General features: G+C 41.3%; 1 protein-coding gene across 2 annotated transcripts in view; it reads left to right on the top strand.

The window, feature by feature from the left end:
- Positions 1-5709: 5709 nt before the first annotated feature.
- The window catches only part of LOC120302654 (sodium channel protein type 4 subunit alpha-like), a 160686-nt gene continuing 140529 nt past the window's right edge, over positions 5710-25866 (top strand). The window contains exons 1-3 of one of the 2 annotated variants that reach the window (XM_039331422.1): positions 5710-5883; positions 6384-6488; positions 24686-24972. In XM_039331422.1, coding sequence (XP_039187356.1) covers positions 24712-24972 — 261 coding nt within the window. In that variant the 5' untranslated portion in view covers positions 5710-5883; positions 6384-6488; positions 24686-24711. Of the gene's footprint in view, positions 5884-6383; positions 6489-23716; positions 23830-24685; positions 24973-25866 lie in introns of those variants that run through there. The other variant, XM_039331423.1, reaches the window with a different exon arrangement.

The following is a 25866-nucleotide window of genomic DNA, read 5'->3' on the forward strand; positions in this document are numbered from 1 at the left end:
TCACTTACTAAAGTTAAAGTGGCCGCATCATAATATAATTTCAAATTAGGTGCTTTAAGTCCACCTCTTTCTCGAGCATCTTGTAAAATCTTAAACTTTACCCTTGATCTCTTCCCACCGCAGATAAATTTATTGATACCCTTCTGCCACTCATCCAAATTAGCATCCTTTTTTAAAATAGATATCATCTGAAACAAAAAAAGAAACTTTGGTAGAACATTCATCTTTACTACTGAAATTCTCCCCAGTAACGATAGTTGTAATTTTTGCCAATCATTTAAATCTTTTTGTACTTTTATCCATAAGCGTTCATAATTATTCTTATACAATTTTCCATTAGATATTGTAATATATATTCCTAATACTTAACCTTATTAACTACTTCATAACCTGTTGCTTCAACTATAATATCTTTTCCCTTCATAGACATATTTTTCAATAACCATCTACCAGGTTTATTTGCATTACAAAATGTATTGTGTTTCATATAATAAAATAGGAATAAGGGGGAAGAAAAAGCAATTTCCCCTTTAAAAAGAAGAATTTTCTTTAAATAAACCAAGTCTATTATGTTGTTGAAACTTTGTTGCCAGTTAAAAATAGTGAATGGAAAGTAGAAAGTGAAAGTTCTCAGACAAAGAAAGTAACAAAGAAGCAGGACTCCTCCGCCATATTTCTTCACTCCGATTAAAGTAATAACAGGAGAAGATGTTAATTCTCACTGAGTTAAGTTTAAAATAAAATCATCCAATTCTTGTCTTCCTGACCGCTCTGTCTGCTTTTAAATTAACTTACAGTTTCCATTTAAGCAGCAGCAGTGGAGGCAGCGTCTAGCTTCGTTCTCCTGCCGGAGAACAAAGGTGTCCAGGGAAATGGAGCACACCCAGACTCCGAAGGAGCTCTCACTCTTCGTCTCCCAGGAAAAAATCTCTGGGAGATTAGTGAGGCTCTACTTCTATCCAGGAGAAGGCTCACCTTCCTCCATTCACCCGGGAGGAAGGTTTCAAGCCGCAAAACAGCTGATCGGCGCTGTTTTGCCGGCTTTTACACTTTCCTGTGACGGATGGCTGTCAGAAAGCCGCCATCGTTATGGCGCAGCCACCGGAACGAATAAGCTTGCCTTTAAACAAGCGGATTTGGCTTGCCAAACACACACATTTGAGATGCAGGCAGAGAGGGGGGGGCTAGTTAAGAAGAGAAACAAATTCCTTTTGTAGTAACTTTCTTAGGCTCCTTGGCAACCTGATCACTTTCCTTAGCAACAAATTAGCCCATTCACAGATTCGCAAATGGGAAGGAAATCAGAGTTCTTGTGGCAAGCTGTTTGAACACAGACACCTTTCCATTGATTTTAGCAACACAGACAGTAATCTCTTGTCCTCTTTGCTTTAAATGTTGGCTAGTAAGCAGATCCAATAGCAATTTAGCAGAAATATCCAAACAAGACACAAAGCACTTTATAACTTTTACTTATAGCGAAGAGAGCAGGCAGATGAAACTTTAACAATGCAGACAGATGGAGACTTCTTGCAATTAGAGGAAAATTAGCCTTATTAATTCACTTTACTTCCTTTAAAGCTGAAGTTAATATGAAGATAATATATTGATTTTACTATTCTGGATCTTGAACTGAGTTGTCTTCCAATTCAGACCCAGATAGATAACGCAACAAAATGGATTTAAACAAATATTTAATCCGGGAATCCTTAACAGAAACTTACATTCCTGAAGATGCGTCCAGTAGTGAACATTTGTCCGTTATGTCAGTAAAATCAATAATTCCTCCATATTCACTTTTGCCTGATTACATTCAATGTCCATGTGTGCTGCATGGTTGGTTTGCACAAAGACAATTAACACGAGCTGGCACATAGCCAGGATATCCTGTGATAAACTTTAGTGGCTCCTCCTACAGACTTGTTAACACTGGGATTCATTGAATAACTAAATTACATTACCCATAAGCCATCTCTTAAGGAGACAGCGCTTAACCCAATAAATGCCAAACATTCTAATATACAGATCTATCTAACTGATGGGTCTAGAACACCTTCCATCTTTCCTTTATAGATCAAGGGAACTAAGTATTTGCACAGTATGTCCAAAATATAATAATTTGATGCTAGTCATTTCTGCTCCAAGTAAGAACTCTGGACAGATTTATTCCATGAATAATTTGTCCTATGATTTATTTGCATTTTCATTTTTAAGATAACTCTTAAACTGAATTGTTTAACCATGATAAAAATAATAGTTTGTACTATTGTAAACTAATATTTTGCAAAAATAAAAATGATCTTTAATTGATTTTAAAATTAACACTTTATTGAAATTAGTAAACCTATATTATCCTAATTTTCAAAAATACACAAACTAGTGTCCTATTGTTTTAATAATGGAAAGAACAGAATTAAAAGACATGCCTATATGATAAACCAGTTAAACTACTTTGGCTCCTGGTCTTTGTCCTCAACATTTCAGATATCCAACTTGATTAGGATACTATCATTTGATTTCTTACTTTTTCAAGTATGGTTGTTACTAGATTAGACTACATGGTAACAAGTTTGGAAAGAAGAAAAATGCAATATTTGGTATAGTTGGGAGATGCCTGAGGATTGCATTGTGATGTCATATCTCTTTATTGGCAGTGTCATTGGATACAGTACCAGAAAGCTAAACAAGAGAACTGAAGAAGTTCTTGGATGAGAGGCGAAACATTTTCAAAGGAAAAAAAAAACCAAGAAAGTCAAATGGTATTTTGGAAAAGCACTTTTTGGACAGCCATGACCTGGATGATTGAGAATCTCCATAGACAGAAAGCTAAACAGGACATTGCCCCTAAGAAACAACCAGCAGAAACTGAAAAATGTCTTTGCCTTTGCCTTATTTCAACAAATATGAAGGAGCCATATGTTATATGTTTAATATTTGAGAATGGCATGTTGACCAGAGGTTTAAGATCAAGGCTTTAGAAAGTTTGAAGCAATAAACAAACAGCACATGACTATCCATTATTCTTAGCCAAGGATGTTTTATACAATTAATCCAGTTTTCTGGCTTAATGGCGTACTGAACCATAAAGAAATTACATGTACTGGGTTCCAGCAATATAACAGGCTAAAGTATGGTTGGCTGTTTTTTTGATTCAATGTATGGGTGAAGGTAGCCAGTCTCTCTGAATACATCAGCTAGGAAAACAGCCATGCTACTCTTTGGTTAAGAGTACAGACACTGTATTGAGGTATGGTTGCAATTATAATGTTGAGGTATGCAAATATTTATGATGTCACAATTTCATTTATTGCATGGAATAAATAGGCATACCTTATTTTTCACTGAATAGAATCAAATATTTTGGCAATTGGACTTTGAAGAAGAAGAATAGGAAGTGTAGTGACGCTTGTGAGCTTTGGTATTGGAGAAGACTCCTGAGAATACAATGGACAGCCAGAAAATAAATTTCTGAATCATTGAACAAATCAAGCCAAAGTTCTCACTTGAGACACAAACTCAATTTATTCCATTTCAGAAACATTGCATAATTATCTGAAGAAGATGCTAATGCTGGAGAAGAGTGGAAGGAAAGAGAAGAAGAGGATGACCTCCAGCAAGGTAAATAGACTCAGTTACAGTGGCAATGAGTGCACAATTGGAAGAGTAGAAAGACCAGCTTAGGGTTAGATCATCATGGAGAAAATCTGTCTGTGTGGTTGCTAAGAGGCAACAGTGATTTGATGGCACACAACCAAACCCCTAATTATTCCATGCCCAAATCATTTCTAAATCTTCCTTAAAGCCAACCGAAATCTCCCCCGAAATTTGTTAGGGTTTTCTTATTTGTTGTGGATGTAATATTCCAAGCATCGTCTTAGCTAGGTACTATAAAATGGTACTAACACTTCATATGATCATGATTCTATCCTTCTGCTAATGCAGGCTAGGATTCCACTGGCTTTTTTGGCAGCTGCTGCTGCATACTATTGGTTCATAGTGTCTATCAGGACTCCTATATCCCATTTGCAGTTGTTGGTACTAAGCCAGGTTCCACCAAATATATCTGTACATTTGGTTTTTCTTGCCTAAGAATAAAATCTTACTTTTCTCACAGTTGAATTTCATTTTGTTAGATAGTGCCCAGTTTTCAAGTCTGTTGAGATCCTTCTGGATCTTGAGCCTATGTTCCAGGTGTTGGCTATTCCTGTCAGCTTGATGTCATCTCCAAATTTGATAAGTTCTCTTCTATTCCCTCATCTAAATTATTTATGAAGATATTGAAGAGTACTGAGCCAAAAATAGAACTATGGGGTATCCCACTACTTACTTCCCTCTGTGTTGATATAGTTCCATTAAGGACTACAAGTTGAGTGAGGTTTGTCAGCCAGTTATGAATTAATTTAGTGATGATGCTGATTATCCCATAGTTTTTTAATTTGCTAAGAAGTAGATTGTGGGGTACTTTGTCAAATGCCTTATTGAAATCCAAGTATACAATGTCCACTATACTATATTATCTATAGTATTATGTCCACTTTATTATCTATACTATAGATAAGGTTCTATACAGCCTACAGTAGATGGTGTCATTCCTAGATATCTTGCAGCCACATAATGATTCAAGGCTAATTTCCTGCTTAATTCCTCCTCCCTGCCTAGGAAACATCTCTTTTCCTTTAAAAGAGTTTCTACTTCACATGTATCTCAATACTTTAATAGGAAGAGAGAGAGAAAAATTGCGAAGTTGCTTCAGCTACAGTGAATAAAAAAATGGTCCACTGATAGGAAATAAAAGTTGAGTGAAGAAACACTGAAGAACAGCATGATTATGAGTAAAGAAAATACAGGTAGTCCTCGACTTACAACAGTTCATTTAGTGACCATTTGAAGTTACAATGGGACTGAAAAATGTATGACCATTTTCACACTTATGGCCATTGCAGCATCTCCATGGTCATATGATCAAAATTCAGACGCTTGACAACTGTTTCATATTTATGATGGTTGCAGTCTCCCAGAGTCACGTGATCACCTTTTACAACCTGTCAAGCAAAGTCAATGGGGAAGCCACACTCAGTAACTGTGTTACTAACTTAATAACTGCCGTGATTCACTTAACAGCTGTGGTGAGAAAAGTCATAAAATTCACTTAACTTTCTCACAAAGCAACACTTTGGTCTCAGTTGTTGTAAGTCAAAAACTACCTGTATACAAATATAAGAGTAATAGCTAGTCAAAGGGACTGGTTTTGACTTTGACAAGGATTTACTCCTGAAAAACATGTATCTTATCCACCAGGATGGATTTTGTAGAATAATTATATGAAATACAGAATTGGTTGTAACTATCCTGTTGTAAAATGGCACCACTTAAGCAGCAGTAAGAGATACAATGGGAAAGCACCTACTGAGATCAGAGCTACTAGAACAAACAAGACTGTCTTTCTCAATTGCCTCATTAGTTTTAAAAGAGCAAGTGGGAGTGGAGAGGGTAGGAAGCACTTGGTTTTAAAGGGAAACAAAATCCACCATCCCCAAGTATATTCTCCTTTTCGATGGGGTAGAGAAACATATTCCTTTTGGGAGCCTTCGTGGAAGGCTGTACCATCCAGGCACATTACAAAGTAGAGCAGCCGAGTTTTACAGCACTATCTGATACTTGACTGGCTGCCCAGAAGAGTGAGTGCCAAAGCTGAGAGAGAGGAGGATGCTACCTGAAGAAGCCTGAGGGCCTCAGGTTTCACCATGACCATTTGAAGGCAACAGCAGCTGTTCTGCCAACAGGCACAGCTCGTCTCCAAGCTCCCTCTCCCGAAGTCAGTTAGAAGGGAGAGAAAATTGGACCCTAAAAGGGTCTTTGGTGGGATATTGCTCACACCGTCAAACAGTAAGTAGGCAACAAAATCCCAGTTGCTGGCTGGCAGCTTTCACGCCTCACAAATCATCTTCTGCTCTTTTCTGTCCCTGGTACAGGATGAGTTCCTTAACTTCCATGTCTTCTTGCATGGCTGATTATTCATGCCTGGCTTTGACTGCCCTGGGGCAAATTATGTGTTGCTACTGTTGTTGCTGCTGCTATCACATCTTTGGCAGGAGGAATGCTTGGCTATGTGTGCCCCCCCCCAAAAAAAACCAAAGCAAAAAGCTACCTTCCTCCTTTAAATCCCTGGTGGTCATAACGGGTCAAAATGCTACAGTGTGGAAAAGAAAGGCATGAGGATGTGGGGGGGGGGAAGTGGGGAGAGGGCAAAATAGAAGAGAGTTTGGGAGGGGAAAGGGGGTGTCTCTGGGCCAACTGCATGTGCAAGAAGAGGCAAAGGACATGGCTGAGATGTCAAAGAAGCTGCTTACAAAGTGCTAAGACTCCATCCTCTTCATGCTTCACAGGATGACTTGAATCTTGGCTTTAAAAGCAGAAATACCCCAGCTCTGGGCGTCTTCTTCTATCACTCTAAATATAAACACAGACCACAGTGGGCTACAGGAAAAGAGGTATGTTATTTGCTAGGGCAGTATTTAGAAAGTAGGATATGTTCTGAATCTGGATTTCATCTGTGGAAGCATCAAGTAAGAATTCAAGTCTTCTGGTATCCTCTTGATCTGAAAGTCTCAGAAGTCAGCTAGGTCATCCAGTAGTTGCTACTCAAATAATGGCCAAAACAGACATCTCTCCACGTTCAGAGACACTCTTCTCTGTATTGTTTACTGTATGTTTGAAGGATTGAGGCCAAGATCAATTTGAAATCCTGGGGAAAGAGGGAAAGTAAATGAACTGTTCTTATATTGGGTGAATGTTATTTCTTGTCTGGATATTACTGATATTCCTTGTATGTGATTTGATATTGTTAGAACAAAAGTACAAGAACATTACTCAAATGTTGCAGTTCATGTGAGGGCTCACTAAAAAGCAAGATCTTTGTTCCCAGTTACGGCATGATTTGATTAACTTAAGTGCTTAATTTGAACTGTGGAGGGCATGACATGTTTCAACCCACCCCTTTGGCTTGTTGATGGGGGAAGGATACAGTTTCTGTATGTTTCCCAAGGAGTTCACGTCCATTCTGCATTGGAAGCTGAAATAGTCAAGCAAACTGCTCAAGTACCTCCCTCCCCCACACCCTGCCAAAGGGGGAGGGGAAGCAAGTCCCTTGATGGAGAATTTTGTGCTAGATGATTTACCATTTCCCCACATAGAATATCCAGAAAAGAAAAGAATTGTTTATTTGAGAGCCTTCTTAAATAAAAATTTTAATTCTTATTTTCCTGAAATAACAAGTGCTGGGGCTCAAGCCAGTGTGGAATTAGACAAGAAAGATATTCAGCATCAAATCAATGGTACTTTAAAATATGCACATTGTTCAGCTGAACTTGGCTCTTGTTGGAGTCTGCTAGCAAATCATTGTTTTAGTTAGGACTCATTCAAGTACCCTGAACTGTAAAAGCAGAGGAGGTGGGGAGACAATTTAGGAAGATTTTGACTTACGGCCACAATTAAGCCCAAAATTTATATTGCTAAGCAAGACAGTTAAGTGAATGTTGCTCCATTTTACAACCTTTCTTGCCACAGTTGTTAGATGAATCACTATCATTGTTAAGTAATATGATTATTAATTGATTCTCGCTTCTCCATTGACTTTGTTTGTCAAAAGATCACAAAAAGTGATCACATGACCCCAGGACACTCCAACTATCGTAAATTTGAGTCAATTTCCAAGCATCTGAATTTTGATCATGCGACTGTGGAGATGCTACAATGGTTGTGTGAACAATGGTCATAAATCATTTTTTTCAGTGCTGTTGTAACTTTGAACAGTCACTAAATAAACTGTTGTAACTCAAGGACTACCTGTATATTAATCTGTTCATTTAACTACTTCATGCTGGTATTTCATGTATCCTTTCAAAAAACTGAGAATTATTATATAGAGAAATGTTAAGAATCTATATACTACTAAAACTCTACAGTTTGTTTGTAACCTTCAATTATTACATCACAGGGCAACACCTTTTGAATCAATTGTACCTCAAATGAGTTATCCTAAAGAATCCATCAAAAATCTGGGAATCATTACTCCCATGGGATTGAAAAATTGGCAAAGTTGTCAGTGTGATCATCGTTTCAAATGCTCCTTGCCAGCTTCCCACAAGGAAAGTAAATGGGAAAGCTGGCAGGAATATTGGAAGTCACTCTTACAGTTTTTTTTTTTTTTTTTGCTTGCCCATGTCAGTTCTTAATTTAGTTAAGAAAATATCTTTCAAACAATGATCCAACAGATCACAGTTGTCTAGTTCTCTATTAAAGATCACCAGACCTTCAGATCCTGCATTCAAACAATATGCTAAAGTAGGCATAATTATATGCTAATTGTGAGAATCTAGCCATTTCTAAAAATGGGAACTAGTCAATCACATATTATATGTATACTATAACTGTTTGTTGCTAACCAATGTTTAAAGTTCAGCACACTGTATAAACTCAGCAGGAGTGCTATAATTCAGAAGGAGCTCTTCTTATAGTTCTGGGGTGCTTCTCAAGGTTTCCTTAAATTTTGCACACTACAAGTGCTGAGAAACAATTCACACAATTATTGGAGCAGGGATTTTGTAAACTGTTAAGTTATTATTATTTCCCCAAATTTAAATGTGATGAAGAGGTATGAATGCATTGTTTTGATATTTCTATATTTTAAGCTTTAAAGAAGTGTTTATGATGCTTCATTTTTGAGGCTACCATAGAGAAGAGAAAGATTTATGCATTACTGTTGTAATGTCAAGTTTTACATTAAATGAAAGCATATTCTTGCAGTTCCTAGAGACTCCTGTCTAAGAAGCAATCCCAAATCACACACGGTTAACTTTCTTATGAAAATTACCAAAACTGAGAAAACAGTTTATATGAAGAAAAGCTTCCCTTTTAGATGAACACTTATACATTACCAAAAATGAGGAAAGATTTAATATGAAACTTCTTTTTGATGAAATTTGGAAATCAATTTCAAAGTTTGATTAATTTGGAAGTGATTACTGTAATTTGACTATAAATATAGCACATTTTATCACAGCATAAATAAGTTCTTTGACTGTAGTCCTGGTCCTAACTGTTTATGGGCAACTTCAGAGTTCTTGTTCTCCCTATTCTAAGGTGACCAACTGTCCTCCTTTAGGGAGGACAGTCCTCCTTTTGTAAGTTCTGTCCTCCCTTGAAAAGTGTCCTCCTACATGTCCTCCTTTTCGATCTTTGAAGACTAATCTGCAGGGCTTTTTTTCTAATAGAATGCTCAGAATGGCGTTCCAGCACCTTTTTTGATGGTTTTGTTTTTCAATTTTTGCATGAGCTGTGCTACTCCCCCTATTGGTTTTCAAAAGCCAATAGGAACTGCTACTGAGCACTCCAAAACACCTGGCCGGCAAACTTTGCACATGTAAGTTGTCTTCAGTGAAGGTGAATTGGCAGAAACTTTGCACCCCTTCCTGCTACCCAACTACACCATCTCCTAGTTAGTCCCGAAGATACCTGGAGGAGACTAGAGCGGCGACGCCACAGTAACTTTCTCTTGATCTTTGGCCCTGCTAGGGCAATAATGGCTGCGGGAGCAAGACGCAGGGGCAGCGGGGCTGCTGCGGGCAGGGGGGGTGAGGGGCGGTGGTGGCCGGCTGCCCCCATGCTGTGGGAGCCGTGGGGCCTGCTCTACATGGGGCTGCGCAGTATGGGCGGTGGTGCTGGCGGGGCGGCTGCAGGCAGGGTGTGTCGATGGCAGGCTGCCCCCTGGGGCCAGAGCCGGAGCCGGCGCACCTGGTGCTTTGGGAGCCATGGAGCCTGCTCTACACAGCGGGGCAGCAGTGCTGACGGGGCAGCTGCGGGCGGGGGCGCAGCATGTAAGCATAATTACAATATAAAATGTTATTGTTACAAATGTTTTTATTATGCATTTATCATATTATAGTGTATTCTGTATTATTGTTGCAATGAATAAAATGTTTCTTTTATTTACGATATTTTTTTCTTCAATTTATTTGTGTCCTCCTTTTCATTGTAAAAAAGTTGGTCACCTTACCTATTTAGACTTGGGCTGGACATCTGTATGACCTCTGTGGTGGACAGATGGCCTTTCAATGTAAGCTTTTATCCTGACTATTTAGCACTTTATAAAAACAATTTCCAGATCAAGTCTGGAAACCTTAAACAGAATATGAGCCATCAATTCTAAATTAGACCATATGATACAAAGCTTTTTGTGTGCACAGAGCAAACAAACTGAGAAGCTACAAAGATTCAAAATGGGTTTATAAATAGAGGGCCCTTTTGGAAACAATTAGTTTTTGATTTGAGTGTAATATATTACTTCTGAACATGGCTTCTTGCTTTGCTTACCTGCTTTCCAAAAGGGGGAGAAAGTGGAAGACTTTTGTTGTATAGAAAACCACATGCAGCATCTCTAGTATTCCAGAATTTATAAGAATTAGGTAGATGCAAACTTAAAAATTGATTTTATAATAATAAAATATATTCAGTGAATTATAATAACTTGCAAAAACAGCAAATAACAGATGAACTTAAAACGTTTTTTTTAATGGCAGAAGAATTGGTAGATATAAGGATGGGATACATGGACCAATGATTTAACTATTGTGAGAATCAGCTTCATTGTATTTTTCATTCCACCCTCACACCTACTAGGGGTTTAGTTTCTGTCCTAACAGGAAAGTGAGGCTTATACTCCTGATATGGTTGTTTTTAAAAACATTCCCTTCTTCCACTCTGGTGAATGCAGAGTGTTCCATTTTGGGGAACTATGATTTGCAATGTGTTTATTTCAATTTTCCCTAAAAGTTCAAGGACAACAAACTATAATTAAATATTACACCAAATAAAATCAGTTAGAAAGGTTACTAGATAAAAAATCAGCAGATGAAATCCTTGCTTCTAAGAGAGGAACTATTAAGATTACCATAGGAGTCAAATATTTGAGTACATTTTCAGAAACATGGATTCACCATCAGACCCATTTATTTTCATAGTCTACAAATGGGTCGGACACGACTTCGCAATTAACAACAACAAATGTCTAGGGAGAGCTGGTAATTTTTTCTATTGCATGGTAAAATAGCAATCCTTTTAAGACAAGCTTCATGAACTTGGCATGCTGGTGATGTATTGGGTTTTGTTTTCAATAACCACTCTAAGTAAACACTTCTGAAACAAACATATGTTAGCATGTTCTTTCTAAAAGACTCATAGGTCTTGATTGCCCTCATAGTTTTCAGTTGTTATGATAATTCCTATGTAGCACATGTTTTCAGAATCAGAAGCAAAAATGATAGTTTATAGCATTCTAAACAAACCTTATTGCATTCTTAGACAAAGTAATAAAATTAGCAAATTAGAGGAATGCTGTGGATATAACGTACTTGGACTTAACTAAGGCATTTGGTAAAAGTAGACCACAACCTACTACTTGATAATAAGGTGACCAACTTTTTAACAATGAAAAGGAGGACACAAATAAATTGAAGAAAAAAATATCTTAAATAAAAGAAACATTTTATTCATTGCAACAATAATACAGACAACTTGCATGTGCAAAGTTTGCCAGCCGGGTGTTTTGGCGTGCTCAGCAGCAATTCCTATTGGCTTTCGAAAGCCAATAGTGGGAGTAGCACAGCTCATGCAAAAGTTGAAAAAAAAAATCAAAAAAAGGTGCCGGAATGCCATTCTGAGCATTTTATGAGGGAAAAAAAGCCCTGCAGATTAGTCTTCAAATATCGAAAAGGAGGACATGAAGGAGGACACTTTTTGAGGAAGAACTTACAAAAGGAGGACTGTCCTCCCTAAAGGAGGATGGTTGGTCACCTTATTGATAAGATAGAAAAATGTGTGATATACAGTATCACAACCAAAAGGATATGTAACTGGCTGATCAACCACACTCAATGTGTAGTCCTTAATGGAACCACATTTACATGGAGGGAAGTATGCAGTGGGGTACCTCAAGACTCTGTTTTAGGCCCAGTATTCTTTAATATCTTCATAAGATTATGTAGACAATAGAAAAGGAATTCATCAAATTTGCAGAAGACACCAAGCTGGCAGGAATAGCCAACACTCCAGAAGAGAGGTTCAACATACAGACTTGAACACTGGGTGCTATCTAACAAAATGAAATTCAATGGTGAAAAAAGTAAGGTTCTACATTTAAGCAAGAAAAGCCAAATGGACAGGTATAGAATAGGGGGTACCTGGTTCAATAGTAGTAACAGTGAGAAAAATCTAGGACTTCTAGAGGACAATCATTTAAATATGAGCCAGCAGTGTGCTGCAGCTGCCAAAAAAGCCAATGAAATCCTAGACTGCATTAGTAGATATATAGAATCAAGATCAATTGACCTGTTAATACCACTTTATAATGCCTTGGTAAGACCATGCTTAGAATAGTGCATCCAGTTTTGGTCATCATGATATAAAAAAGATACTGAGACTCTAGAAAAGAGTACAGAGAAGAGCAACAAAGATGATTAGGGAATTGGAGGTTAAAACATATGAAGAATGGTTATAAGAATTGGGTATGTCTAGTTTAATGAAGAGAAGGACTTGGGGTGACATGATAGCAGTGCTCCAATAAGATAGGGATGTCAAACTGCTGGCCCGCAGGCCGGATGCATCTTGCAGAAGCTGCACCTACCCCATTGCTGGCAATGGCAAAACCGTCCCGATATGTTGTGCAACGTCACTTGACATCATGATTTCGGCATGTCTGATCTAAGGGGCTGCCACAAAAAGAGGGAATCAACCTATTCTCCAAAGCATCCAAAGATAAGACAAGAAGCAACGTATGGAAACTAACTGAGCACCAACCTAGAACTAAGGAGAAATTTCCTGACAATTAGAACAATTAATCAGTGGAATGATTAATGGGTGCACCAACACTGGAGATATTTAAAAACCGATTGGACAACCATTTGTCTGAAATGGTAATTTTCCTGGTTGTGCAGGGGGTTGGACTAGAAAACCTCCAAGGTCCCTTTCAACTCTATTATTCTGTTAGATTCTGTTCTGTCATTTGCAGTCAAAAGACATTGCACAGATATGCTGTTTTTCTCTTGATAGAAGGTGGGATCATGCTGCCACAATTCGAGGAGCTGAGTCACTATGGAGGAAAGGCCTAGCAAGCACTTGGTCAGAACGGTGTTCCACCCCCCTCTCTCTATCCTGCCAGTACAGAAACACTGGAGGAGAATGCTTCCAAGGATCCACCCTGGAAGTCCCATGGAAGCCTGCGCAGCATGAGGCATTGAAAAGGCCGCGAAAAACTAACCATGGCGAAGATCGGAAAACTCTCCAAATTTGATGTCGCTCATCCAGAGAGGTGGAGCTCCTATATCGCAAGAGTTGAAAACTAACCAAGTTTGAGATGACGGATTGAAGGCCACGATGCTGCTGTGTGTTTGTGGTCAAGCAACATTTGACATTGCAGAGAACTTGGTTGCACCAGTGCTGCTTGAGTCCATTGCATACTCAGAACTTAAGAAGATGCTCAAAGAACATTTTGAGCCCAAGCTTTTGGTCATTGCTTGGCAGCACACCTTCGAACAGCGAGACCAGTGTCCCAGTGAGTCCGCCGTTGACTTCATAGCCACTCTTCACCAAGCAGCACAGCAATGTGAATTCAAAAATCTTGAAGAAAAACTGTGGGACCGTTAAGTTTGTGGTCTAAGGAGCCGAGAACTGCAACAGAAGACCTTTGCTAAAGAGACTATATCATTTCAAGATGTGTTGAGGGAGATAACGACCGAAGAAGCAGCAGGTGAAGCTGTTAAGGCCTTGTGGCTCTCCAAGAACCCTCCTTGCATGGAGGCCATCCACCAAGAGGATGCTGAGAGAGTTGAAGACTCCGAATCGGACCATGAAGTCTATCAGTTACAGCAACCTCCGGAAAGAAAGCCTCAACAGAGAATTCAAGTGACAGGGTTAAATAGCTTGCGAACGTCGAGCCTTTCGGTGGTGTGTAAAGAGTTTGCTGATGTCTTCAGCTCAGAGTTAGGGCATACAAAGGGCCTCCAATTGCACTATGGTTAGATCGTTCAATAGCACCAATAAGAATTAAGTCTCATTGGGTGCCTTTTGCCCTAAAGCAGAGAATCAATGCAGAGCTGGACAAACTGTTGCTACAAGGCATCTTAGAGCACTGGTGGACAGTAGTCCATGGGAAACTCCCATTGTCACACCACTTAAGGCCAATGGAGAAGTCCGCATTTGTGCCAATTATAAATGCACTTTATAGTCCACATTTGCACCGACTATAAATGCACGTTAAACAAAGCTCTCCAGCAGCACTCCTATCTGGTGCCTGTAGTCAGCCACATTTTGGCATCTGTACAGAGAGGTCGCATTTTTGCCAAATTAGATTTGGCCCAGGCCTATCAGCAGCTGCCAGTGGACGATGCCACGGCTGAGGCCCAAACCATAGTAACCCACAGGGGAGCATTCAAGGTGCGATGGTTACAGTTCAGGGTTAATGTGGCCCCGGGCATTTTTCAGAGTGTAATGGAGTGCACGCTCCACAACATTTTGGGTGTATGCCCATATTTCGATGATGTCCTCATAGCTGGGGAATCAGTCGAAACCCTCACTGACAGGCTCCGGGCTGTCTTGCAGTGTTTCCACGAAGCAGGGCTGAAGCTCAAACAGGAGAAATGCAAAATTGGAGTCACTTCCACAGAATTCCTAGGGTTTCGTCTAGATGCTGAAGGCATTCATCCTGCTGAATCCAAGCTCAAAGCAATTAAGCAGGCACCTAGTCCCAAGATGAAGGGAGAGCTTTAGGCATTCCTGGGACTCCTTAATTTATATCATGCTTTCTTCCCCCACAAGGCCACAGTGGCAGAGCCGTTACACCAGCTCTTGGACAAGAAGGCCACATGGAAGTGGATGAGTGTCCACGAGAGGAGTTTTGCAGCAGTTAAAGCGTTGTTGTCATCAAATGTGGTGTTGGCTCATTTTAATGAGCAGTTGCCAGTCAGCATTGCGTGTGATGCATCCCCATACGGGATCGGAGCTGTGTTAAGTCATCTCAGTGCTGATGGAACACAAATCCCTATAGCCTATTATTCCAGGACTCTTTCTGCTGCAGAACACAATTACGCACAAATAGATAGGGAAGCATTGGCCATTGTGGCGGGCATTAAAAAGTTTCATGACTTTTCATACGGCCGCCATTTCACAGTCTTCACTGACCACAAGCCACTCCTGGGATTGTTCACTATGAACAAGCAGACACCCCAGATTATCTCTCCTAGAACGTTGAGGTGGTCAATATTCTTATCTGCTTATGATTATTGTCTGGTTCACAAACCGTGTAAAGAAATGGGCCTTAGTAGGTTGCCTCTACAGCTATTAGAGTCAGATCCTGCTCCAGCTAACCACATCCTGGCTATCTAGGATTTGCCGGAGTCTCCCCTTAACTCAGGGGAGGTTGCTGCTGAAACAGTTTCAGACAACACGCTGAGCTGCAAGTTGAACTGTGTGCTCACAGGATGGCCGGAAACCTGTCCTGGCCCTAACTTTCAGAGTTACTGGAGAAGGAAGTATGAGTTATCCACTTATAAGGGTTGCATCTTGTGGGGCAGCAGGGTAGTAATCCCGCCCTCACTGAGGGCGAGAATCCTTGATTCTCTGCATGAGAGACACCCGGGAATAGTCCGGATGAAGGCACTCACGTGCAGCTATCTTTGGTGGCCTGAGCTTGATAAAGATATTGAGGCCCAGGTCCACAGGTGTGCCAGCAGTCAAGGCCAGAAATGCCACATGCTCCTGTACATAGATGGGAGACCACACAAGCCCCTTGGTCAAGGATTCATATTGATTTTGCTGACCCCTTTCAGGGGCAACTTTTCCTCATTGTTGTGGACAGTCACTCCAAGTGGCTAGAGGTCATTCCAGTGTCCACTATGACTACTGCCAGGACCATCCAGTTCTGCGCAGCATCTTTGCAACACATAGGCTCCCAGATGTCATAGTCTCAGACAATGGCTCAATTTACTTCTGCAGAGTTTCAGTCCTTCTTAAGGGCAAATATGATTAGGCATGTCACTTTGGCTCCTTTTCACCCGGCCTCTAACGGCCAAGTGGAACGTATGGTTAGAACAACCAAGGAATCCTTGAGGAGGATCACAAATGGAAATTGGCATCACAGGTTGGCAGATTTCCTACTCTGCCAACGCACTACACCCTGCACTTCTACGGGCAAGAGCCCAGCTGAATTAAGATGGGGGCGCCATTTGATCACAAAGCTGGATCACTTACATCCAGACAGGATTGCTTCACAAGTGCAGCAGCCTAAGGCACCAAGGTATTTGCAAGTGGGTGACCCAGTGTGGGCACACAACTATGGACAAGGGGCACTGTGGGTGGTAGCTGTGGTTTGCAAGGTGTCAGGGCCACTCTCATATGAAGTGGTCCTGGAAGACAGTCGTGTGCTTTGCAGGCACATTGACCAGCTGTGATGGAGGTTACCAAGCCACTCTTCCGCTCCTCACTCTGCTCTCGGGGGGGGGGGGGAGGAACACAATTACAATCGTACATCTGAGTCTCTCAGTGAAAGCGGGACCTTGTGATTGCCAAATGGGGTTTTTTGCCAATGAGGCTGCTTCTAACTCAGGCACTGCATTCATGGGACATTGCTCTCAATTGGTTTTTCATGCCGATCCAGTGGATTCTACTCCACCGCGGAACTCTGGCTCAGGCCTACCGGAACAGGCCAGCCACAGGGAAATGGACAAAGGCTCGGGTCTATCAGAACAGGCCAGCCTTCATGAATCGGCTCTACTCATGTTAGACGGGTCACACAGCCCCAGTCTGCTGAGCCTGGTGGGTGAGCTTGCAGATCAGGAGCTAGCAGCGGCTCCGAGACGTTCGGAGCAAGCGAAAGGCCCACCACACTATTTAAAAGACTACGTAAGATTTTTGTCATTGCAAACTTAAAATGTTTATGTATTTTTCTTCAAACTTAAATGTTATGTATTTTCCCTTAAAATTTTGAATGCTTATATATTTTCTTACAAAGTGAAATGCTTAAGTATTCTTGATACTGAACAGTGTAATGTCATGCTTATGTACTAGTGGATGTCATTATGCCTTTTGAATGTGTGTAATCTTTGAACAACAAACAATGCTTTGTAAGTGTCAAAGATCCAGGGGGAAGGGGTGTAATGTATTGAGTTAAATTTATGAAACAGGTTGCTGAGATCTGTGAAGGAAGATTAGCAGACCACGTGGCCTGCCAGCCAGACTTTCTGTCTACAGACTACTTAGAATGCATTTAAGCGGGAGAATATGTGTTCCCATTGGCTGACGCCGCCCAAAACTGAATGTATAAATAGGAGTGGAGCAATGCTTGTTAGTTTCTGTTTTGACCTTCAACAAAGAAGTACTTGTTTTCTACTGCTGCCTCTTCAATGCTGAACCAAGCAGAAAACAGAACAATGGCCCTGACTCTATTGGCCTTTTGTAAGGCCATGAAGACCTGGTTGTGTGACTGGACTCTGAAAAGTATGCGAAAAGTTTCTTTGTTGTAAGTCCTCCATTCTTAGAGAGTGATTACTGCTGAGAACTGATAATAGAAGACCTACTTTTTCTTCTCTTCTTATAACCAGAATATCAGAACAACAGACTTGGAAGGGACCTTGTAGGTTTTCTAGTCTACCCCCTGCTCAGGCAAAAAACCCTATACCATTGGAGACAAATGGTTGTCCAATCTCTTTTTAAAAATTTCCATTGTTGGAACAGCCCAACTTCTGGAGGCAAGTTCCACAGATTAATTGTTCTGTCAGGAAATTTCTCTTTAGTTTTAGGTTGCTTTTCTCCTTGATTAGTTTCCATCCATTGCTTCTTGTCTTGCCTTTTAGTGCTTTGGTAAATAAGTTGACCCCTTTTTCTTTGTGGCAGCCCCTGAGATGCTGGAAAACTGCTATCATGTCCCCCCTCATCCTTCTCTTCATTAAACTAGACATATCCAATTCCAGCAACCGTTCCTTATATGTTTTAGCCTCCAATTCCCTAATCATCTTTGTTGCTCTTATCTGCACTCTTTCTAGAGCAGCGGTTCTCAACCTGTGGGTCGCGACCCTTTTGGGGGTCAAACAACGCTTTCACAGGGGTCGTTAGAAACCGAGACACCACTCCTCTATCCGGCCGCCTCTCTCCTCCTCCTCCTCTGCCGGCTCTTCCGCCTCCAGGGCGCCCTTCTCTTCCGACAGTGCCTGCTCCTGCCACCACAGCGCCATCACACGTGCCCCCGCCCTGGGCTGGCTCAGCAGCTGGGCCAAACCAAGCCGGGTCTTGGTTGCTGCTGGTGCTGCCGCTGGGCTGCTCTGCCGCTGCCGCCGCTGCCGCCACTGCTGGCTATGCTGAGCTGCAGCACCGAGCCAGTCTCCATGCCTCCTAGTTGCCTGGCCGCGCTCCACCCCTGGCTGCCATCCACGCCACGCGGGAGCATCCCTCGGGCCGCCCGGCCAACCTTCCTCACCGTCAGAGGACGCCTCAGCCCTCTGGCACCCGGCACAGCCATGGGGCTGCCAGGCAAGAGAAGCTCCTTCCCAGCTCGCCAGGATCCGGGCCTCGGAAGCAGCCAGGGGGCAAGGAAGAGGGCGAGGCGGTGGCAATGCCAGCATGTGTGTCGGAGGCCAGCCGGCCGGGCCGGGAGGGGAGAAGTGGCACCTTCCAAGCAGGAGCTCACACTCCGGCTGCGCCCCTTTTGCGTATGATGAGCTGCGCAGTGTGGAAAGGGGCTCCCGCGACCCCGCTGCTGAGATGGCGGTCAGGAGGCTGGAGGGGTGGGCAGGTCCTAGGGGGGCGGCTGGGAGAGGGCAAGAGGTGCCGGGATGAGGATGGGGGGCTCCAGGTTGGTGGGTGTGAGAGGGCAGCCAGCAGCTCTGAGGCACGCAGATCCTCCATGCAGCTTCCAAGGCCCTGAATGTGCCACCGCTTGGCTCTCCACCAGGCTCCCCCCCCCAGGCAATTTTGCAGAGCTGCTTGTGTGTCCTTGGCAGCACCTCCCCCCTTCAATCTCCTTCCTTTTCCATCTCCTTCCTTTCCTCTTCAATCTTCCTTCCTTCCTTCCATCTCCAACTCCATCCCTTCCCCTTCAATCTCCCTCTTCTTCCTTCCTTCCTTCCTTCCTTCCTTCCTTCCTTCCTTCCTTCCTTCCTTCCTTCCTTCCCCCTTCAATCTCCTTCCTTCTCCATCTCCTTCCTTTCCCCTTCAATCTTCCTTCCATCACCTTCCTTTCCCCTTCAATCTTCCTTTCTTCCTTCCTTCCTTCCATCTCCATCTCCATCCCTTGGTGGGTGTGAGAGGGCAGCTGGTGGCTCCGTGGCGCGTGGATCCTCCTTGCAGCTTCCGAGGCCCCAGATGTGCCACTGCTTGGCTCTCCACCAGGCTCTCCGCCAGAGCCTCCTCCCCTCCCTGGGCAATTGTGCAGAGCTGCTTATGCGTCCTTGACAGTGCCTCCCCCCTTCAATCTCTTTCCTTCTCCATCTCCTTCCTTTCCCCTTCAATCTTCCTTGCTTCCTTCCTTCCATCTCCAGCTCCATCCCTTCCCCTTCAATCTCCCTCTCTTTCCTTCCTTCCTTCCTTCCTTCCTTCCTTCCTTCCTTCCTTCCTTCCTTCCACCTTCAATCTCCTTCCTTTCCCCTTCAATCTTCCTTCCTTCTCCATTTCCTTCCTTTCCCCTTCAATCTTCCTTCCTTTCATCCATCTCCAACTCCATCCCTTCCCCTTCAATCTCCCCTTCCTTCCTTCCTTCCTTCCTTCCTTCCTTCCTTCCTTCCTTCCTTCCTTCCTTCCTTCCTTCCTTCCTTCCCCCTTCAATCTCCTTCCTTCTCCATCTCCTTCCTTTTCCCTTCAATCTTCCTTCCTTCCATCCATCTCCAACTCCATCCCTTCCCCTTCAATCTCCCTCTCCTTCCTTCCTTCCTTCCTTCCTTCCTTCCTTCCTTCCTTCCTTCCTTCCTTCCTTCCTTCCTTCCTTCTCCCTTCAATCTTCCTTCCTTCTCCATCTCCTTCCTTTCCCCTTCAATCTTCCTTCCTTCCTTCCTTCCTTCCTTCCTTCCTTCCTTCCTTCCATCTCCATCCCTTCCCCTTCAATCTCTCTCCTTCCTTCCTCCTTCAATCTCCTTCCTTTCCCCTTCAATCTTCCTTCCTTCCTTCCATCTCCATCTCCATCTCCATCCCTTCCCCTTCAATCTCTTTCTCCTTCCTTCCTTTCTTCCTTCCTTCTTCCCTTCCTTCCTTCCTTCCCCTTCAATCTTCTTTCCTTCCTTTCTTTCTTCCTTCCTTCCTTCCTTCCTTCCTTCCTTCCTTCCTTCCTTCCTTCCTTCCTTCCTTCCTTCCTTCCTTCCTTTCCCCTTCAATCTCCTTCCTTTCCCCTTCAATCTTCCTTCCTTCCTTCCATCTCCATCTCCATCCCTTCCACTTCAATCTCTTTCTCCTTCTTTCCTTCCTTTCCCCTTCAATCTCCTTCCTTCTCCATCTCCTTCCTTTCCCCTTCAATCTTCTTTCCTTCCTTCCCCTTCCCTCCCTCCCAACATTTTTGAGCAAGGAAGAGTAAGCTTCTCCAGCGAGCATTGCTATATTGTTTTTGTGATTAATCACTATGCTTTAATTATGTTCAATTCGTAACAATGAAAATACACCCTGCATATCAGATATTTACATTACGATTCAAAACAGTAGCAAAATTACAGTTATGAACTAGCAACGAAAATAATTTTATGGTTGGGGGTCACCACAACATGAGTAACTGTATTAAAGGGTCACGGCATTAGGAAGGTTGAGAACCACTGTTCTAGAGTCTCAACATCTTTTTTACACCATGGCAACCAAAACTGTAGTCTTACCAAGGCATTAAAAAATAAAGTGTATTAACACTTTATATGATCTTGATTCTATCCCTCTGTTAATGCAGCCTAGAACTGTGTTGGCTTTTTTGGCAGCTGCAGCACACTGTTGGCTCATATTTAAGTGATTGTTCACTAGGACTCCAAGATTCCTCTCGCAGTTACTATTCTTGAGCCAGGTACCACCTATTCTATAACTGTGATTTGGTTTTTCTTGCCTAAATGTAGAATCTTACGTTTTTCAACAATTGAAAAATTTCATTTTGTTAGACAGAGCCCAATGTTCAAGTCTGTCAAGATCTTTCTGTATCTTTAACCTATCTTCTGAAAAACAATGGAGAAGGAAGGAAGACTGAAAGCTTTCCCCTTTCACATTTGATCACCTACTAGAGTAAAAAATATTTATATATGGCAATTTGATTTTTACTGATGAAATTGAATTCTCAGAATTTACCAGAAAACACTGCATTGGCCTATGCTGGAGAAAAATTGAGATAGGGCAAGATTTGCGCACATCTTATATAAAGTTGATATTCACTCACATGATCTGAGCACACTGTGTCTCTCTATGAGGTACGTCTTTAAATACAAAGATCTTTCACTGTTACAAAGGTCCTTATCTTCTCATCATATTGCCCACCATAACGCTCAGTGTTACATTAATAGCTGTGAACAGACTGTCTTCTCTAGCAAGAGTGTTGCTGCTGTAATCAATTATCAGAACTTTTTGTTTTCAAATTACTGGTAATTTCCAGGAAATTTAATTTCTGATCATTTGCACTAATCTTTTACATAACTGCAGTGATTGTTTTGCAAAGATGCTAAGATGTTATGGAAAAATGGAATAGATATAGAAATAAGATATAGAAATTCTGACTTTGTTAAATGCCTGCTCCTATCAAAATATTCATTGATAGTATCTGCTTCTTAATTAAGCATCCTTGGTGCTGTGTCTTTAACATTCTTTTCTCATGTATTTATCTCAGTACAATTTCTTCTGCAATGCGAAGCTTGTAAGATCAGTCAGGTTATGTCCTGGTGTTACTTTTTAAACTGTTCTCCGGAAGGGTATTTTAATACTGTCTCTTGTATCACCTCTAAGTATAAGATTCTCATCCGTTAGGAGTTAAGTTAACTTCCTTCAAGGCATCATATAATCTCAGAAAGTAAAAGAACATTCTTTGTGCAAGTTTCAGAGCAGGAAATTTAATGTCTGTCATCAGAACCATAGCAGGAAATAGACATAGCCAACTCACATTGTGTTACAGGGACCATTTTAGGTTTGATGGAAGTCTGCTTTTTAAGAGTTGCCGTTCAACCCAATACTTGAACTTATTTGGAAACTTGCTTTCTTCCTTACTGAATGATTTCCTTACTGATCATTCTGTGATTGTTCCCAGATGTGTGATCTGGTTATACTGTACTTTTACTGTATTATACAAATTATACAAGAAACTCATATGCTGTTCACAATGAAAGATATTTCCAAGGTTGCTTGATTAAAGCCAACAATGGTTGTTGCCCAATCTGCTCAACACTACTTTTTTCCAATCAGCTAGAAACAGAATTTAATACAGGTGGTCCTCAACTTATGACCATAATTAAAATTAGAATTCCCACTGCCAAGAGAGGTGAGTCACACCTGGTTTTATGACATTTTTTGCCATAGTTGTCAAACAAATCATTGCAATTGTTAAGGAAGTCACACAGTCATTAAACAAATCTGGCTTTCCTCACTGATTTTGCTTGTCAGGAGGTGGCTGGGAAAGTCACCCATTGTGATTACATGATCCCAGGCTACTGCAAACATTGTAAATACATGCTGGTTACCAAGCTCCCAAATTTTGATCAAGTATCTGTGTGGATGCTGTGATGGTCATAAGTGCAAGGACTGATTGTAAGTCACTTTCAGTACCATTATAACTTCATACAGTCACTAAACAAATGGCGGAAGTTGAGGAGTGCCTGTAAAGATTTCATGTAACAATACAATGCCATGCTATTTTGCAATGTCCAACTCATGATCAAGATCTATCCAAAAGATTTTCAGAATTTCAACTCAGAGAGCCGCAATACTACTTAGTAGCTATCTACTTATAGCCTTTCTTTCTATTAGGTGAATAATTCCTGATTAATTAGCAAATGACAGTTTTAGAATGACAATTTAAACTTGGTTATCTCTTTACTCCTATTTTCAAAGCTGCCCAAAACATAGTATATATTATGTTAAGAATATATATATAAAGAGATATAGCTGAAGGACCTGACCTCCCTTATAATATCTGCAGAACTTTGAATAGGTTGAGAGTTGGAGTGCCTAAGTGTAAAACCAAGAAAAAAAACTCTTTGAAAAAGATATGATCAAAAGATGTTTTAGCTAGTGAGATATATTGTATTTATCACCTCATTTTGAGTATGTGTGTTGATATGAATTCGAGGGTGTAATCAGTGGCCTTGGAAAGAGAAAATAGGGAGGAATAACATAATATGGATGTGAAAAGTCAAATGGTTAGCATGTATGAAAGGTTAAAAAGATTAGAGTATATACATCATTGGGATCTGGATATCGTGTTTATTATTACTTCTACATCAAATGACTATAAAATGAGATGGCAAATCTATGATTTAAAAGCAATTTTAAAAGCAATCTTTAAAAGGAAATTCTTGCTTGTATAGGCAAATAGTTGCCTATTTTTGTTCCTGAGATGGCTGCAGGGCTGTTCTGTTCCAGATCTTAGTTACTGTGACCAAAGTTGAATGTTTGTGTGGCAACAAGGGCTTAAATCCTGTTCCTGCTGAAGTCACTGAATTGACATTCTTTTTCCTAGGGATGGTCTTGCTTTCTGTCTGAATCTCTGCAGCAAGGAAATTTTCATAGTGATATTATTTTGGCTTCCAACTGCATATGGACCCCTGCTACTAAGACACTGCCCATAACTTGGTGGGTGTCCTTGAGCCTCCATTTGTACAATATTGCCCAATATTCATAGCATCTACTTGCTTAGCAATTGTTTATCCTCCACTATTTTAAAAAGGAAGCTGTCCTTTTTAACTAAGGAAGATTTGAAAGGACACAATTAGCTAATAGGCTACTATGGCATTCAATAGCTATGGTTTGTGAACAGAGGCACTTACATATGATATGGAAAGACCACAGGCAGCTGGGTAAAGCAGGATATGAGTAAAAGGGAGAGAGGGAAAGCAGCCTAGGTAATGGACCACAGGTGGGGCTGTCAAATGGCAGGATAGCCTAGCCTTGTTTTCCTCCTGCTTCTGTCCTTTCCTTCTCTTCCTTGGGAGGAATGACCTGAGTCATCTTGTTGCTGAAACCCAACACTACCTATGATGGCTCACAACAGCTGGAGAAACAGCAAAGTGCAAAACTCTCTCCAAGGCTGACTGCCTAGAGAAGGCAAGACACATACCACCACCTCCCCTCCCCCACAGAGTTCACTTTGTCATGTCTAAAGGAGGGAGAATTCCCTCTGCTACTAGAGGCCCTGTCTCTCTTCCAAACTGCCCTACATAGGCCTGGTTCATAAATTTAGCATCAATACAACATAATATTCACAAATATACAGTTGTTTACATCTTCAACGAACTTTATGGCCTTTACTGACTTCACACACAATTTTCTTATGTGATAAGTCACTGTTACTCTGATTTCTTAGGTGATGAATAGCCTTTTTCTTCCTACATAATGCCTTGCTACTTGTTTCCTGTCTGTTGTACCAAAATTCAACTTTTTCTCTTGTTTCTCATTAATCTTCTTTCCATTGTTTTCTGACTTTGCATAGAATTGATCCAAGAGCAGAATGCAAAGATGGCATCCATGCCCCACATCCCAGGTCCAGACTGCCTCCGCCCTTTTACCCGTGAGTCCCTTAAGGCTATAGAGAAACGGATTGCAGAACGGGAAGCTGAGAAATTGAAGAACCAACATGAGGAGGATGAAGAAAAGCAGCCAAAACCCCGCAGTGACTTGGAACAAGGAAAAAGCCTCCCGCTTATTTACGGAGACCCTCCTCCAGAACTCATTGGAGTTCCTCTGGAAGACTTGGATACATTTTACAGAGATCAGAAAGTAAGTAAGAAATGTTAAAGGGAAAGATAGAATTCAGTAGTAACAATGTGAAGTGGTATTATGAAAGTTTTTTCTTGTCAGCTTCCCAAGTAGATCAGACAGGAAACATGAACATAATTAAAGTATAGAGTATAAAGTAAAGAATTAATTCTACTTTATTGTAAAGCTGCATTAACAGAATCTTACAAGTGTCAAAATACAAATTTACCACTGTCTGTTTTTACTGCTTGATACATTAGGATGGATCTTTCTTTTCTCTGCCCATTACTCAGTTGGGGGCTCTTCCTGCTTTTTATCTGATCATTCCTGAGGTGGCATCTCTTTTCCTCATTTTTTAGAGTCATTTATTATATCCCCAGATGCACACTTTCTATATATATATATATATATATATATATATATATATATATATATATATATATATATATATATATATATATATATTGGAATACAGCTGTCATCATCTCAAGACATGAAATCATACACATTTGGAAAGCAGAAGCTTGGGAAGGGCTGTAGTATGGTAGTATGGCCCTATCACAATAATGAAGAAAAATACAACAAAGTATATGCCTCAGTCTCTGCTTTGTGACTATTTATCCCTGAGATCAGTTCTTCAGGAAACCATAGAGTCCAATGTAACTTTTATTATAAAGATATAGTAACAGAATAGTGAATGCCCTCCCTCCCTCCCTTTTATCTTCATTAGAATCTTGTCTCAGGTTATAGTTCTTCCTTGGTCTCAGGTTTCTTTCAGCTGCCTGTTTTCTTGGTAGCTGTGGTAAAACATGGGCCATCCTAGGGGACCCAAGAACTGCCCGTGCTGCCACACTCTGCACCAGCTAAAGCTTCTGAATGCTCATCAAGGATAGCCCCATGTAAAGTACACTGCAG

This window comes from Crotalus tigris, unplaced genomic scaffold (genome assembly GCF_016545835.1).
Source record: "Crotalus tigris isolate CLP2741 ecotype Arizona unplaced genomic scaffold, ASM1654583v1 scf7180000024437.13266115, whole genome shotgun sequence".
In the NCBI taxonomy this organism is placed as follows: Eukaryota; Metazoa; Chordata; class Lepidosauria; order Squamata; family Viperidae; genus Crotalus; species Crotalus tigris.